This window comes from Phyllostomus hastatus, unplaced genomic scaffold (assembly GCF_019186645.2).
Source record: "Phyllostomus hastatus isolate PE091 unplaced genomic scaffold, TTU_PhHast_1.1 phas_contig_34, whole genome shotgun sequence".
NCBI lineage: Eukaryota > Metazoa > Chordata > Mammalia > Chiroptera > Phyllostomidae > Phyllostomus > Phyllostomus hastatus.
In genome coordinates, this window is record NW_025333857.1 from 58,100,890 (window position 1) to 58,114,486 (window position 13,597).

General features: G+C 50.0%; 1 protein-coding gene across 7 annotated transcripts in view; it reads left to right on the forward strand.

Annotated features, from left to right (window-relative positions):
* Window positions 1-13,597, forward strand: part of PALM2AKAP2 (PALM2 and AKAP2 fusion) — a 307,871-nt gene that overhangs the window by 275,991 nt on the left and 18,283 nt on the right. For all 7 annotated transcript variants that reach the window (XM_045840285.1, XM_045840286.1, XM_045840287.1 and 4 more), the window contains one exon: window positions 950-3,344. In XM_045840285.1, coding sequence (XP_045696241.1) covers window positions 950-3,344 — 2,395 coding nt within the window. The remainder of the gene's footprint in view (window positions 1-949; window positions 3,345-13,597) is intronic.

Consider the following 13,597-nt stretch of genomic DNA (forward strand, 5'->3'; position numbering starts at 1 on the left):
TCATAACTGACTGCCGAATTATCTGGAACAAACCAGAGTCTTTTGGTATGGGAATATAATTATCTTAGAATTTGAAATTAATCTTACTAATAATATCAGTAACAAAATTACCTGACATTGATAACCAATGGGAAAAAAATGCATATTTAAAAACATTTAGAAGATGTGGTTTTCTTATTTAACCACAAAATTGGAGCTATCACGTAAAGCATTTTAGGAACTAGAGAGGACACACAGCCAGAAACCTGCCTTTCAGAGCAACACTCATTCCCAGACTAAGAGGATTGTTCTGCTGTACGTCCCAGAGAACGGAAGTGCAGCTGGTGGCGGTGGCTGTGGTGTTTGTGATGCCGCAGGGCTCCGGAGCCTTGAAGGGGAGTCACTGAAGGAATCGATTGTGTTCCAGTATTTTATGTTGGAAAAAAACATTCTAAAAAGTTTCTTATGTCCAGAATAATTGTATTACATTTGGCAAAGAATCATAGCTTTTCAAGAAGATTTGTTCATGTAAAAGGATGTTCTTTATACACACAAATCCAGGGCACACAAATATTCCTATTACATTTCTGCAGTAGTTTGCTGTGAATATTCTGGGAGACTCTGGTAAAATTTCTGTATACTGTCTTCTACTTGGGAAGATATTTGAGTATGTCTTCAGATGATGAGTCCTAATTGACTCGTAAATTTTAAAAAGGGCAGTAGCACTGAAGGAACGTTCTCTGGACACCCAGTAAACACAGTGGAGTCTGTAAAATGGAGAGGTGTAGGTACCCGTTAGCACAACAAAATGAAAACTGTGAAGCCTCATTGGCAGGGAAATCTCCATTCAGCAGGACTTGTCATTGTGGTTTCAATGTTCCTCCCTGTTAGTTACCCGGTAATTTCTCGGTGTTCGCATCCATAAGAGAAGTGGTGTCTAACCCCGACTTTCGTTTCCTCTTTCTTCCAGAAGCCTCCCCAGCTTTCCGAGGATGATGTCCGGCTGAAAACCGAGAGAGACATCTGTGGTGCCAACCCCCTGGATCCTGCCATCGGCTCCCTTCCCTCAGACCACAAAAACATGGAAATTGAGGTCTCTGTTGCAGAATGTAAAAGTGTCCCTGGAATCACCTCTGCTGCGCATCCCATGGACCACCCCTCCCCTTTCTACTCGCCCCCCCACAATGGCCTCCTCGCTGATCACCATGAGTCTCTGGATAATGACGTGGCCAGTGAGATCCGGTATCTAGACGAGGTGCTGGAGGCCAACTGCTGTGATTCCGCCGTGGACGGAACCTACAACGGCACGTCCTCCCCGGAGCCTGGCGCAGCCATCCTGACGGGCAGCCCGAGCCCGCCTGCCCACACGGCCGTCCAGCCGGAACCCGCCGAGAGAGCAGCTGGCAGGCAGGTGCCTCCTCACATCGAGCTCAGTGAGAGCAACTCTGACGCCATGGCAGAGGGTGAAAGAGCGAACGGCCACTCCCCTGAGCAGCCCAGAGACCTGCTGGGGGACAGCCTGCAGGCACCCGTGAGCCCCACCTCCTCCACGAGCTCCTGGTGCTCGTCCCGAGACGGGGAATTCACCCTCACCACGCTGAAGAAGGAAGCCAAGTTTGAGCTGCGCGCCTTCCATGAGGATAAGAAGCCCTCCAAGCTCTTTGAGGATGACGAGAACGAGAAAGAACAGTACTGTGTCCAAAAAGTGAGGCCTACCGAAGAGATGCTGGAGCTGGAAAAGGAAAGGCGAGAACTCATCCGGAGTCAGGCTGTGAAAAAGAATCCCGGCATTGCGGCCAAGTGGTGGAACCCTCCGCAGGAAAAAACCATCGAGGAACAGCTGGACAAGGAGCACCTGGAGTCGCACAAGAAGTACAAGGAGCGCAAGGAGCGGAGAGCGCAGCAGGAGCAGTTGCAGATGCAGCAGCGGCCCCCGCCGCCGCAGCCCTGCGCAGGCCCTGCCTCCTCTCGGGAACCTCCCGGCGCGGCTGAGGGGGTGAAGGACGTGGTCACGGAGCAGATAGATTTCTCCGCGGCTCGCAAACAGTTCCAGCTCATGGAGACCTCCAGGCAAACAGCGGCCAAGGGCCAGAGTACACCCAGGCTTTTCTCCATCAAGCCCTTCTATAGGCCTCTGGGTTCTATCAACTCAGACAAGCCCCTGGCCGTCTCAAGACCAGCCTCCATCGCGGGTCCTCCAGAAGACAGTGGTGCATCGGCAGCCAAGGGGCAGAAAGGCCCCTGCGCCCTGGAGAGCCAGTCTCCGGGAGGGGGCCAGGGCGGCACTGCCCCTCAGGGGAGAGAAGGGCCCTACAGCGAGCCCTCCAAACGCGGGCCCTTATCCAAACTGTGGGCCGAGGACGGGGAGTTCACAAGTGCCCGGGCCATCCTCACCGTGGTCAAGGATGAAGACCCTGGGATTCTGGATCAGTTTTCAAGGTCTGTCAATGTCTCTCTGACCCAAGAGGAGCTAGACTCTGGTTTGGATGAATTGTCCGTGAGGTCCCAGGACACCACTGTCCTGGAGACGCTGTCCAATGATTTCAGCATGGACAACATCAGTGACAGCGGCGCCTCCAACGAGACCACCAACGCCCTCCAGGAAAATTCCCTGGCCGATTTTTCTCTGCCCCAGACCCCCCAAACTGACAATCCTTCAGAAGGCCGAGGAGAAGGTGTCTCCAAATCATTTAGCGATCACGGTTTCTATTCCCCTTCGTCCACGCTGGGAGACTCCCCATCGGTCGATGACCCCTTGGAATATCAGGCTGGTCTCCTGGTGCAAAATGCCATTCAACAAGCCATAGCCGAGCAAGTGGATAGAGCTGTGTCTGGAACCAGCAAGGGGGGAGTGGAACAGCGGGCACCCGGGGCAGCTCCAGAGGGAGCTGGAACCGGGGCTCCGAGCCCAGAGAAGCCTCAGAGCATGTTCGAGCCACCTCAGGTGTCCTCTCCCGTTCAAGAGAAAAGGGATGTATTACCAAAGATCCTGCCTGCTGAAGACAGGGTGCTCAGGGAACGGGGACCCTCCCCTCCATTGCCAGCAGTGCAACCCAGTGGCCCAATAAACATGGAGGAGACCAGACCAGAAGGGAGCTATTTCAGCAAGTATTCGGAGGCGGCCGAGCTGAGAAGCACAGCCTCGCTCCTGGCCACGCAAGAGTCTGACGTGATGGTTGGGCCCTTCAGGCTGAGGTCCAGGAAGCAGCGGACTTTGTCCATGATCGAAGAAGAGATCCGAGCTGCCCAGGAAAGGGAAGAGGAGCTGAAGAGGCAGAGACAAGTCTTGCAGAGTACCCAGAGCTCCAGGGCGAAGAACGCCTTGTCGCTGCCCTCCCGAACATCATACTACAAAACTACTCCAGGTAAGGGAAGTGCCGTGGATGCCGTGGGTTGGTGTCACCTTACAGGTTTCCGTGTGGAGCTTCCTCTGTGTGTGGCTGCAATGTGTCCAGGGTCCACTAGCACAAGGACTTCAGCATTCGGAGCATGCAGCAGCGGGAGTGTCAGAGTGTCCTCTGCAAGAAGCCTGAGCCCCGATGGTGTTAGGCACTTCCCAGAGGATGCGACAGCTCCTTGCTCGTCACTCTGCTGTGGTCTTTGTTTAGCGCCGAGAATTGTTCTCTTTTATCTGAAGAGGCTGCTTCTTGGTGGAGGGAGGGACTCTGTGGGGCCCGTGGAGCCCATGTGGCCTGTTGGAGTCAGCAGCTTCACCCTGAGTGTGAGTTAAATCAAACCCATCTGATACGGGGGATGTGCTCTACTAACCCCTTCTGAATGCGAGGTCCTTTCCCAACAATGGCAGTCGTGACTTGATGTCATAGATTGACCCATAGAAGATGCTATTGTCCCTCTTCTATGTGGTTGGGTTTGCTTTCAGTCACCACAGGGCAATTACATTGGAATTCAGGGTGGTCCCCAGCTCTTTGTGTCCTGTGACCCGTTTAGAGCAGCTGAGTTACTCTACAAAAAGGCAGGTCTTTCGTCCCCTCTCCCATTGGCTGGGCAGTCCCTTTCTTGAATACTTTGTATAGTGGTTAATGCCAATTGTAACAGTAATTGTTATTGCTACCATTATGGGTAACAGTGTGACCAGTTTTTATTTCCCATTTGGGTACCATGGCCACTGGAGACCCACATATCCCACCACAGAGGGATGCTGCTGAGAGTGTGGCCTCAGCTAGTCTGTGAAGAGTTGGTTATGGGGCTACACTGATGCAGTTACGGACAGTGAGAGCAAGCTTTTGAAAGCTCCTGTAGCAATTTGATATTGTCCTCACATCCAAGGGTGGGACTTCGTAGTTTTAAGAAGCGTTGGCCTGCAAAAGATTGGGGGAAAAGTGTTTCTTTACCAGAGAGAATTTAAAAGCATTGCCCTAATGTATAATTGTTGGCTTTTAAATCGGTCCCCCAAATCTATACCCCATTTTGACACTTGGCTCCCATTGAATCTACAGTGACACAGGGTGACTCTTTTTGTTCTTAAGTTTTAAATTCTGAAACAGTCTCAACCTAAAGAAAAGTTTCCAAGTTTTTACTCTCAACCAGTTGCCAGGAAGTCACCAGCAGGACACTCCGTCAGCCCCACGTCATGTAGACCGTCTCTGCATTTGGGTCTGTCTGACGCTTTCCCGTGATGGCGTTCAAGGGATGCATCCCGGGTAGGACCGCTCCAGAAATAATGCGTGTTTTCACTGGGTCCAGTCCGGCAGTGCATCGTGTCAGTCTGTCCCATTGTGGGGACAGATGTTAATTTTTTTCACGTGGTACTGATTTCGGTTACTTGATCGAGGGAGTGTCTGCCAGGCTTCTGCACAGTGAAGTTGTTTATTTTCTCCTTTTGTAATTAGTATGTATTTTGTAGGGAGGTACTTTGGTACTATGTAATCTTTATCCTGCTCCCCCCAAAACTTTGAATTTATTCATTGGTCTATTTATATCATTATGGTCTCATGGATTCCTATTATAGTCAGTGGGTTATAGTGCAGTTCTATTATTATTTTTATCCTTAATCTATTCAGATAGAGCTCATGGGAGCCCTTTCAAGCTAGCTTCAGTGTCCTTTTGACACATCCCCAATACTATTTGGGCACGTCCTTACTTGCACCATGAGAGGTCCAGTCTCATCTTACATTTTTCTAGCCCTGAAATCAGCCATTTCTCTGAGGAGCGCTAGTTTCTTCTAGTGGAGACGGTGTTTAGAGACCAAGATCCAGCTGTTGCGTGTGCTCATTGCTGTTGGATTATCACAGGTACTCTCAATGGACAGAATTAAAGAATATTCCCTCCCTCCCTCCCTTCTTTCCTTCCTTCCTTCCTTCCTTCCTTCCTTCCTTCTTTCTTTCCTTCCTTCCATCCATCCATCCGTCTTAAAAACCATGAGCTCACCTACACATATCTTCAATTCTAATCTCATACCACAGGTTTCATTTTCTCTCTTTCATATTTAAACCTTCTTCTTAATAACTGGATACCTGATTCCTATCATCCTCAATATGTTTATTATATGGTTGATCCTGTGCTGGGTCACCACTGTCCCCTACCCACCCTGCTCTGGCTTCAGCATACCCCTCAGGGCCACTGTGGCTCCTGCCACCCCCACTGGAGACACAGTCTTGTCCAAACCCACTTAATGGCTTTTGGGCTAAATTATTCAGGAAGGAAAGAGAAGGGACCAGGAAAAGGAGAAGGCTGGTGATTTGATAACTTCTTTAATCCCTCTAGGTTTTAGGGCAATGGTCAGCTGAGTGTTTGAGAGAGAGAAAACTAACACAGGTTTTTGTTCGTGCTTAACAGTGGGGCTGGGTTAGCACCAAGATGCCAATTGGGCATTCTGCACGGTATCCTAGAAAAATTTTTCATATCACTTGACTTCAGCCCAATCTGGAGAACCTCCTCAGATAAGTGACTCTAAATGGCCTTCATAAGAACCCATGGTCTGATGGAAGAAGATTCTTCACGGTCCTCAGCCCCTTCTGCTCGCACGGGAGGCATGTGCAATGGTTCTCCTATCAGGTATAGCTTAGCTGGCTCCACCTGGCTAGCCGCCTTCACATTGTTTCATTAGAGAATCTTCTTTGAAGTTCATGTGCTCAATGGGTATTTTCAGTTGTCTTCATTTCACCGTATGGCCCCCTTACTTTACTTCTAGCACATGGACAAAAATAAGGACGTGTCAGCACTGCCCCCTAGTTCCCTAGTACCTGCTGTCGTCTGTCAGTCTTCCCTACCAGACCTAAAATAAGGCAGGGTCCTAAAGTTTGCCCTCAGCATCCCGGCAGCCAGAACTGATGTTTCCCAGCACTTCCTTCCACACTCATGCTCATCTCCTTTCCATATCCCATCCCTATAGGATTGATGTCTTCCCCTTTATAGTAAGATGGTTATTCATTGATTCAGGTCTGTGCACCTCATTCCTTCATGTTTATCTCTAAAACATTCAAAGTAGGTGGCAGGGCTTCCCCGGATTGCAACATGGGTTAAAATGAACTAAATGCAAAGTTTATGCCTGGGAACATTTGGAGTGTTGCTTGGCTAGCTAGCCTCCAAGTTCATGATCAGGGAGGAGGCTGACGCATCACTCAAAGTGGCCAAACTGGACGATTCATGGCCAGCGTCAGAACCGCTGGCTCCAACTTCGGTTTTGTGAGTGGGGATGTTGCTAATGCCCTACTCCATGTTTGGTGCCAGTAGCGGTGACTCAGTTGCTTTGTTGCATGACTCAGATGGACGATTTAATGTTAGGTGATGAAAAAAATACAATTTTTAACTTCCCCTCTGGTGAAAATCATGCTGGAGACATGCTGGAATTTCTAAACCCTCAAGTGAATTTTACTGAAAGCCAGGACGTGATAAGGAAAGAGAAACCTACAAATTTCCCCCACCCATACCCCAGCTATTGAAAAGACACATATTTTTGCTTTTAGTTTCCTTTTGAAAGATGGGGGATGATAGGATTTCTATTTTTAAAGGGATATAGTAATTTTCAAAGACCAATTATTAGAAAAAAATTGTCTAGAAGTTTTATCTTATTGATCCTCATGTGATTCTTAGAGGAAAAAATTCCACTCAAATAGGTCCATGTTCCATTTATTCATACAGAGGTGAGCAAGGCAGCTCCCTGCCCTGGGGAACTTAGAGTTCAGTAAGAAAAACAACATCACACAAAGGTGGTAATTTCGTGACAGAGAAGCATGAGGACCTGTGGGAGTCAAAAACAAGGCGGACCACCTCACCGTGGGGACCAGGGAAGCCCCCCCTTGCCATCTCGGCTTTGAACTGAAGAAGTGAGGTTCAGGGGGTGGGGGAAATTGTTCCAGGGACAATTTCTATAGGAAAAGCACCTACAGAGGCCCCCCAAGAATAGAGAACATGGCACATTTGAGGTGTGAACATAAGGTCTGGGTGGGCTAAAGGAAGACAGTGGGAAAAAAAGCAAAGTTGGTTGGAGCCAGACAGCTTTTTAGGGTCCAGCTTTTACACTTTATCCCGTGGTCGGTGGGAAGCCAGTGAAGACTTTCAAAGGGGAAATTACCCCCACATGGCTCCAGGCTGTCCTGCCTTCACCTAGGAGCTGAGGGACCCCAAGTCTTCCTGCTGTCACGAGTCCATTCCACCAGCTTCCCCGGAGCTCTGCCTCTGGGTGCGCACCTCTGAAGGCGTGCCACTGCCGCCAACCTGCCAAATGACACGCGAGAGGCCATAGTCCCGAGAGTGAACACACGTGCGCCTTTCATCGGTGTGCTTACAGGCAGAGAATAAAGAAAGGGCTTCCGCACACGCACAGGCCTGATTCGCAGGCATCACCCACACGCTGCTGGGAAGTGTATGAGGAGTCAGTTTGGGAGGACGACCCAGCCATTTGATTGCAGTTAACAATTTCGGCCTCTTCAAATGGAGGGTGTTGACAGACAGTTCTCTTTTTAGTGCCTATAGCCTATTTATTATTAGATATCCTGGTTTCACTTCCAAGTGCTAGGCATGACAGAAACCCAGTTAGCTAGGTGATTAGTGAGGGTTTTGTTGCTTTGCTTTTTTTTTAATCTTTCGTTTCGTTTTTTGAAATAGTTTCTTTTTGTATGCCAGGTGTTGCTCGATTGAGTCCAGTAAGTTGCCCAGTGGGACACTGCAGGGAGTGGTGAAGGGGAGGAGGCGCGGACTTCGAGTCCCATAACTTAGAGTGTCCGTGCGTGTCTGTCAATGGGCGGGAGGAGGGGACAGCTATTTATATTACAAATGTAACATTTCCAAGGAGTTTCAACTTCTGTCATCAGTTTGAATTACGATGCACATGCATTGACCATCACATTATTATAAAGATTAATGACTGGATCTGTTTTTTTTCTTTCCCCTTTGCTATCTTTGGATATCAAAGGCAAAGTCCTAACCTGCCCCTGCCCCCACCCCCCGAAAAAAAAAAGAAATGTATGTGAACCCAGTATTCATGAAGCAGAGTGAGGTGACTTGTTCTGTGGATAGCATCCCACAGAGGATTGTGTCTACTGCCACATTTCCGGGACATGCTCTGGTGACATGAGCCTAATCAGGGTAGCTGTGGCTGACCGAGGCCTGAAGGCTGTGACTGGACTACTTACTTCACACTCGTTTTCTCATTTGATCCCACAACAGGCCTCTCAGATGTAATACAAATTATCTGAGCCCTTGAGGCCCGCTATATTCAGAGTTTTTCTAATTGTAGAAGAGCCATAAAGAGTACATATTGTTACTTAGAAAAGCAATTCACAGCATATACTGTTGTGTAACACACTCAAGCAGGGGCCTGGGATGGCCCCTGTCACGAAATTCGACTCCTGCTATAAAACTTAAGGTTAGTCACATCAAGTGAGATAAAGAAAGACAATGAAGAGCCTAATTCCGGTTCATGTCAGGTTTTGCTGCCAAATAAGTTATGATGAAACTTGGTTTTCAGAGCTTTTTCTGGATTTTGGAATTGTGCATGAGGGATCCTGGACTTGCAATAGTATCTCCTCTTCGAAGAGTTAATACCAGAGCCCAGAGGGACGAAGTAACTTGGCCCAGGTCACCCAGCCCGGGTAGTGGCAGAGCCAGGTTCCAGCCCAGGTGTATTTGACTCCAACGTCTGTATTTTTTCCACGCCCTGTCTTGCCTTCTACGGTGGAGCCTGCCCCTCCGTCCTTGAGGTCTGTGAGTTGTGAGGTGGCTGAGCTCAGTTTCCCTCTGCCCCCCCACCCCCAGTCCTCAGGCCTGACCCCTGAGGTTCCTTCCTGCCCCTCCTCCTTCTTAGAGCTCTGGAGTCCTCTACCAGGGCAGATGAATGTGCTCCAAGAGGCTGTGAGACAGTGGTACCCCAGTGACCCAGAATGGTTCCTTTGTCCGTTTAGAACTTAATTCCAGTGCTCCAGATTACAACGGACAGAATAGCTTGTGCTATCCACAGATCTGAGCTGATGACAGAGGCACTGGCGTGGCCCAGGCCAGCTGGCCTGGGCATTCTCCTGAGTTCTTTCTGAGAGTTCACCCCCAGGAAGGGGCTCAGCCACCCACTCCACCCAGGCTCATGCCCTGAAATCTCTGAAAGAACTGTGTGCAAGGAATCAGTTTCTTAATTTGAGGCTGAGCAGAGATACGTGTTCACCCCCTTGACTGAATGCGTTTGGCGGCGTGGGGCCAAAGTCGACGAGGCTGGTTCGCTGGTGGCCGTGGAGCGCCACGGCCGCTCTCCGCTGTTCTCTGTGGCTCTGAGAGCCGTCCTTCAGCCTTGGACCAGAACCTCCCTGGACATTGTTTATCCAAACCCCCAAAACACGTTCATTTGTTTTAAAGTGGCATTTGGGAAGGAATTGGTAAGAAAAGACGAGGTTGGAGCAGTGTCCGGCAAGGGGCGAAGGGATGTTCTGAAATTGGGACTTCTCGAATTGCAGAATTCAAAGTTCTTTTTGGACTTTCCATTCAGTGGTTTGAGAAGGACAGTTGCCATGGTTAAAGCCGTCCTGAGAAGGTGGAGGCTCTTGTCTTTTCTTCTGTGACAAGCGTGACATGGTCATGCGTCTGGGAAATAGAACTTTGGAGTGTGCGCATCTCTCAGTAGTGGCATTCCCTTCTGTAAGCAGGTTCTGTTGTCACTGCTCACTGTGCTGGGTCTTCCGATGGGTCCAGGGTGTCTGCGTCAGTGCCTAGTGGAGCCCGTGCCTTGCTGGGGACACCACCAAGTGTCCCTGTTGTTCGCCTTTTACCCCACATGGCTACTCCACACTCCCAGGACAGTGGCTTCTGAAACGTCAGACTTCACCCCATGCAGAGAAAGATGCAATCTCGAGTTCAGAAAGAAAAGCTGAATCAAAGGACCTAATTCCTGCAAGATCCCTGGTAAGAAGTATAAGCTAATCAAAGCCAGGCCTGGGAACAGGATGTCCCCCTGTGACTGCTGGAGTCCAGGGCAGGATGTGATGTGTCTCTTACTCGCCGCGGTGACTCACTGTGTACTTCCCTAAGGAGAAGGGCGTCTCAGATCTGTTTGATCTTTGTGAATAAGCTGCCACTTAAAGGGTGGAGGGGCCGGGGTGGTGGAGGGGAGAATGTGCCGAGCGGGCCTTTTAGATTCCCCTAAAGAATATACATTCCCCTAAAAAACGACATATTTCTTGTAATGTATGCTATTTCTCATGACCTTGAATGTAAACATCCGAGGTTTCCCAAAAGCTGTCCGCACCTGACATCATCGCCATTCCCTCTCACTCAAACATAAACTCACACTTCATGTGAAAGAGCTGGGCAAAGAAAATCACGGGCCTCGGTGTGACAGCCACTTCTCTAGAATGATTTCTAGAGTTCGGACCCTGACTCCACTGCTTGCTACCTGCCTACGCCTCTGTGTCCTCGCCAGTCAAAACGGGAGTGAAGGGGGCCAGCCCCATCAGTAAGTGTGGACAGCACCTGGGGCACACCAGGCTCCTGAGAAGGAGCTGTGGTTGTGGAGGTTGCAACCTACAGTTGCTGGTAGGTTTTGTGGAAAATCCTAGAGAACCTCAGCAGAATGACGTGCGAGTCGCTTGCTGTGCCCCTGAGGTAAATGGCAGCACCTGCATCAGAAAATGGCTTTCTGGATGGGATTTTTTCTCCCGGTGGCTTCCTTAGCATTAAAGTCCCTCATCTGAAATCGGGGTTCAGGAATTAGTTTTCAATCATCAGCCGTGATTTCAGAAAAACCAAGTCCGATATAAAGTGTGCTGGGCGACAGTGAAATGACAAGTACTGTGACCATAAAAGATTTCCCTTTTCTTCTCTTTGGGGAATCATCTTCACACACAGCTAAGCCCACCCTGTGGGTGGAAATGTGCTGAACGAAAAGGTCTTGGTAAGCACATTGCTTTTTACCGCATTTTCACTCTTACCGTTTCAATGAAATGTTTTCTGTTTTGGTCTTGACCTGGGTTTCCCCTGGAGAAGCAGAGTTCTTTCCTCCTTGAGTTTTCGCCCTCCGGTTTTGCCCAGAAAGAACGGCCCCATGTCAGCAACGCGATCCACACACCCCAACTTAGCATTAAGTTAATAATATCTGTGTGTTCCTCAGGCTTGTTTCGCCAGGCGGGGAATTTGTCCTTTCTGAGTGAGGCTTATTATCATCGGGAGGTTCATACCATCCCATCCTCCCACCCCGGGGCCTTCAGAGGAGATGAAAGGACCAGGGGCCGGCTCGTGGCGCGTGGGTCACAGCTGTGCCTGGCACAGGCCCCGTGCCCGCCGGGCCTGACAGCAGGATCTTCCCTTTACTGCGAGGAAATGAAATCGAAAATGCAAGTCTGAGCTCCTTTCTTCCTGAGCTCATTTCAGGGACCCGAGAGCCGTGTTTGATGTCGGCACCCTCGCCCCGACGCCGCGCGGAGAAAGGTCACCGCAGGCGGCCCGAGCTGAGGCATGTCCTCGGGTGGGCGTCTTTGTTCGGCTCGGTTTGCTTTTTAAGCGGGAGTGGGTGCTGGCTTTTTCTTTTCCTTTGGAAAAAGTGCAGAAACAAAGGCTCTTTGATTTAGGACCTCAGACACCATATACATGGAATAATATAATAATCACCCAAATCAAAGCATTTATTTGATCCAGTTCCTCTTCTAAACGTTCGGAATCCGCATCCTCGGCTGTTTGGAACCAAGTCCCGTTCCCGCAGACGCAGTGTCCAGAGGACACGCAGCCCTCGCCCCCCAGCTCCCTTGGGTGGGAGCGACCTCGGGTGTTCTCTCTGTCCCCGCCAGTGCAGCCTGTCACCCATGCCCCAGGGAAATCCGTCCTGCTCAGGAAATCCAGACGTGCAGCCAAGGCCTGGCTGCTTTCTCGGGCCCCGAAAGTGCTCTATTTATAAAAAGAAACAGGAAATCAGATTCACATTTCCTAGGTTTCTCTTCCACTCACGATGGGAGGCGATGCTCACTGGTTCAGAGTGAAATTCCAGCGTTGCAGCCTGCCAGTGCCGCTGTCCCCAGGCGTGACCAGTGCTTCCCCGGGGCCCCGGGGAGGCGGCAGCCCGTCAGCCCTCCCAGCGTGTGACGCCTGCCATGAAGGGAAGGCTCCCGGATCTGCCTCGTTCGTGAAGGCCAGAGTGGGTGGCTCTCTCTACTTTTCTGAGCATGACTAATAATCCTTTTAAAAATGTTTCTGATTTGTTTTATATTTTAAAATTAACTCATGCATAGTGTAGAAAAAAGTGGGAGAATAAGGGTACAAACCACAGAGACTCACAATCCTGCCCTGCTCACCACCTGTCTTGTTTTTCTCTGTGCACATGTGCGCATGAAAGGCAGTTTGGGTTTATGTTGGTATTTGTTTCCTACCTCTGCTGGGACAAACTGCACAAATCCAGTGGCTTAAAAGAACACACACTTACTGTCTTATGGTTCTAGAGGTGCCAAGTCTATGATGTGTCCATCATGGGCTGGGCTTTGTCCTCCAACCCCCAAATTCATATGTTGAAGCCATGACTGCCAGTGTGCCTGGCCTTTGGCGGTAGAGCCATTTGGGAGGCAGTTAGAGTCAGATGTGAGGAGGGTGGGGTCCTCACCGTGGGATTAGTGCCCTTTCAAGAAAAGCCACTCAAGAGCTCAGTTGCTCTCTCTGCCTATGAGGGCACAGCTAGACGGCAGCCATCTGCAGGACAGAAAGCCAGTTCTGACCAGAACCCAACCTTGCTGGCATCCTGATCTCAGGCTCCCAGCCCCCAGAACTGTGAGGGAAAAAATAAATCTGTTGCTTAAGCCGCCAAGTTCACAGTGTTTTGTTCGGGCAGCCCAAGCAGATGAAGGTGGTGTCTGTCTGGGCTCAAATCAAGGTGTCAGCAGGGCTGTGTTCCTTCTGGAGGCTCTGGGGGAGAGTTCGTTTCCTTCCCCTTTCCAGTTTTAGAGAGCACCTGCGCTCCTCAGCTCCTGGCCCCGACCTCCCTCAAAGCCAGCAGCTAACGTCTTCAGATCTCTCTCCTCCTCTTCCACCCTCACCCAGCTCCCTCTTTTAAGGGCCCTTGTGATTACCTGAAGCCTAACTGGACATTTCCGGGATGAGCTTCCCATCTGAAAGCCCTTCACTTAATCACATTTGCAAAGTCCTTTTGCCGCATAAGGCGACTTATGCACAGATTTGGGGAATTGGGATGTAGGCA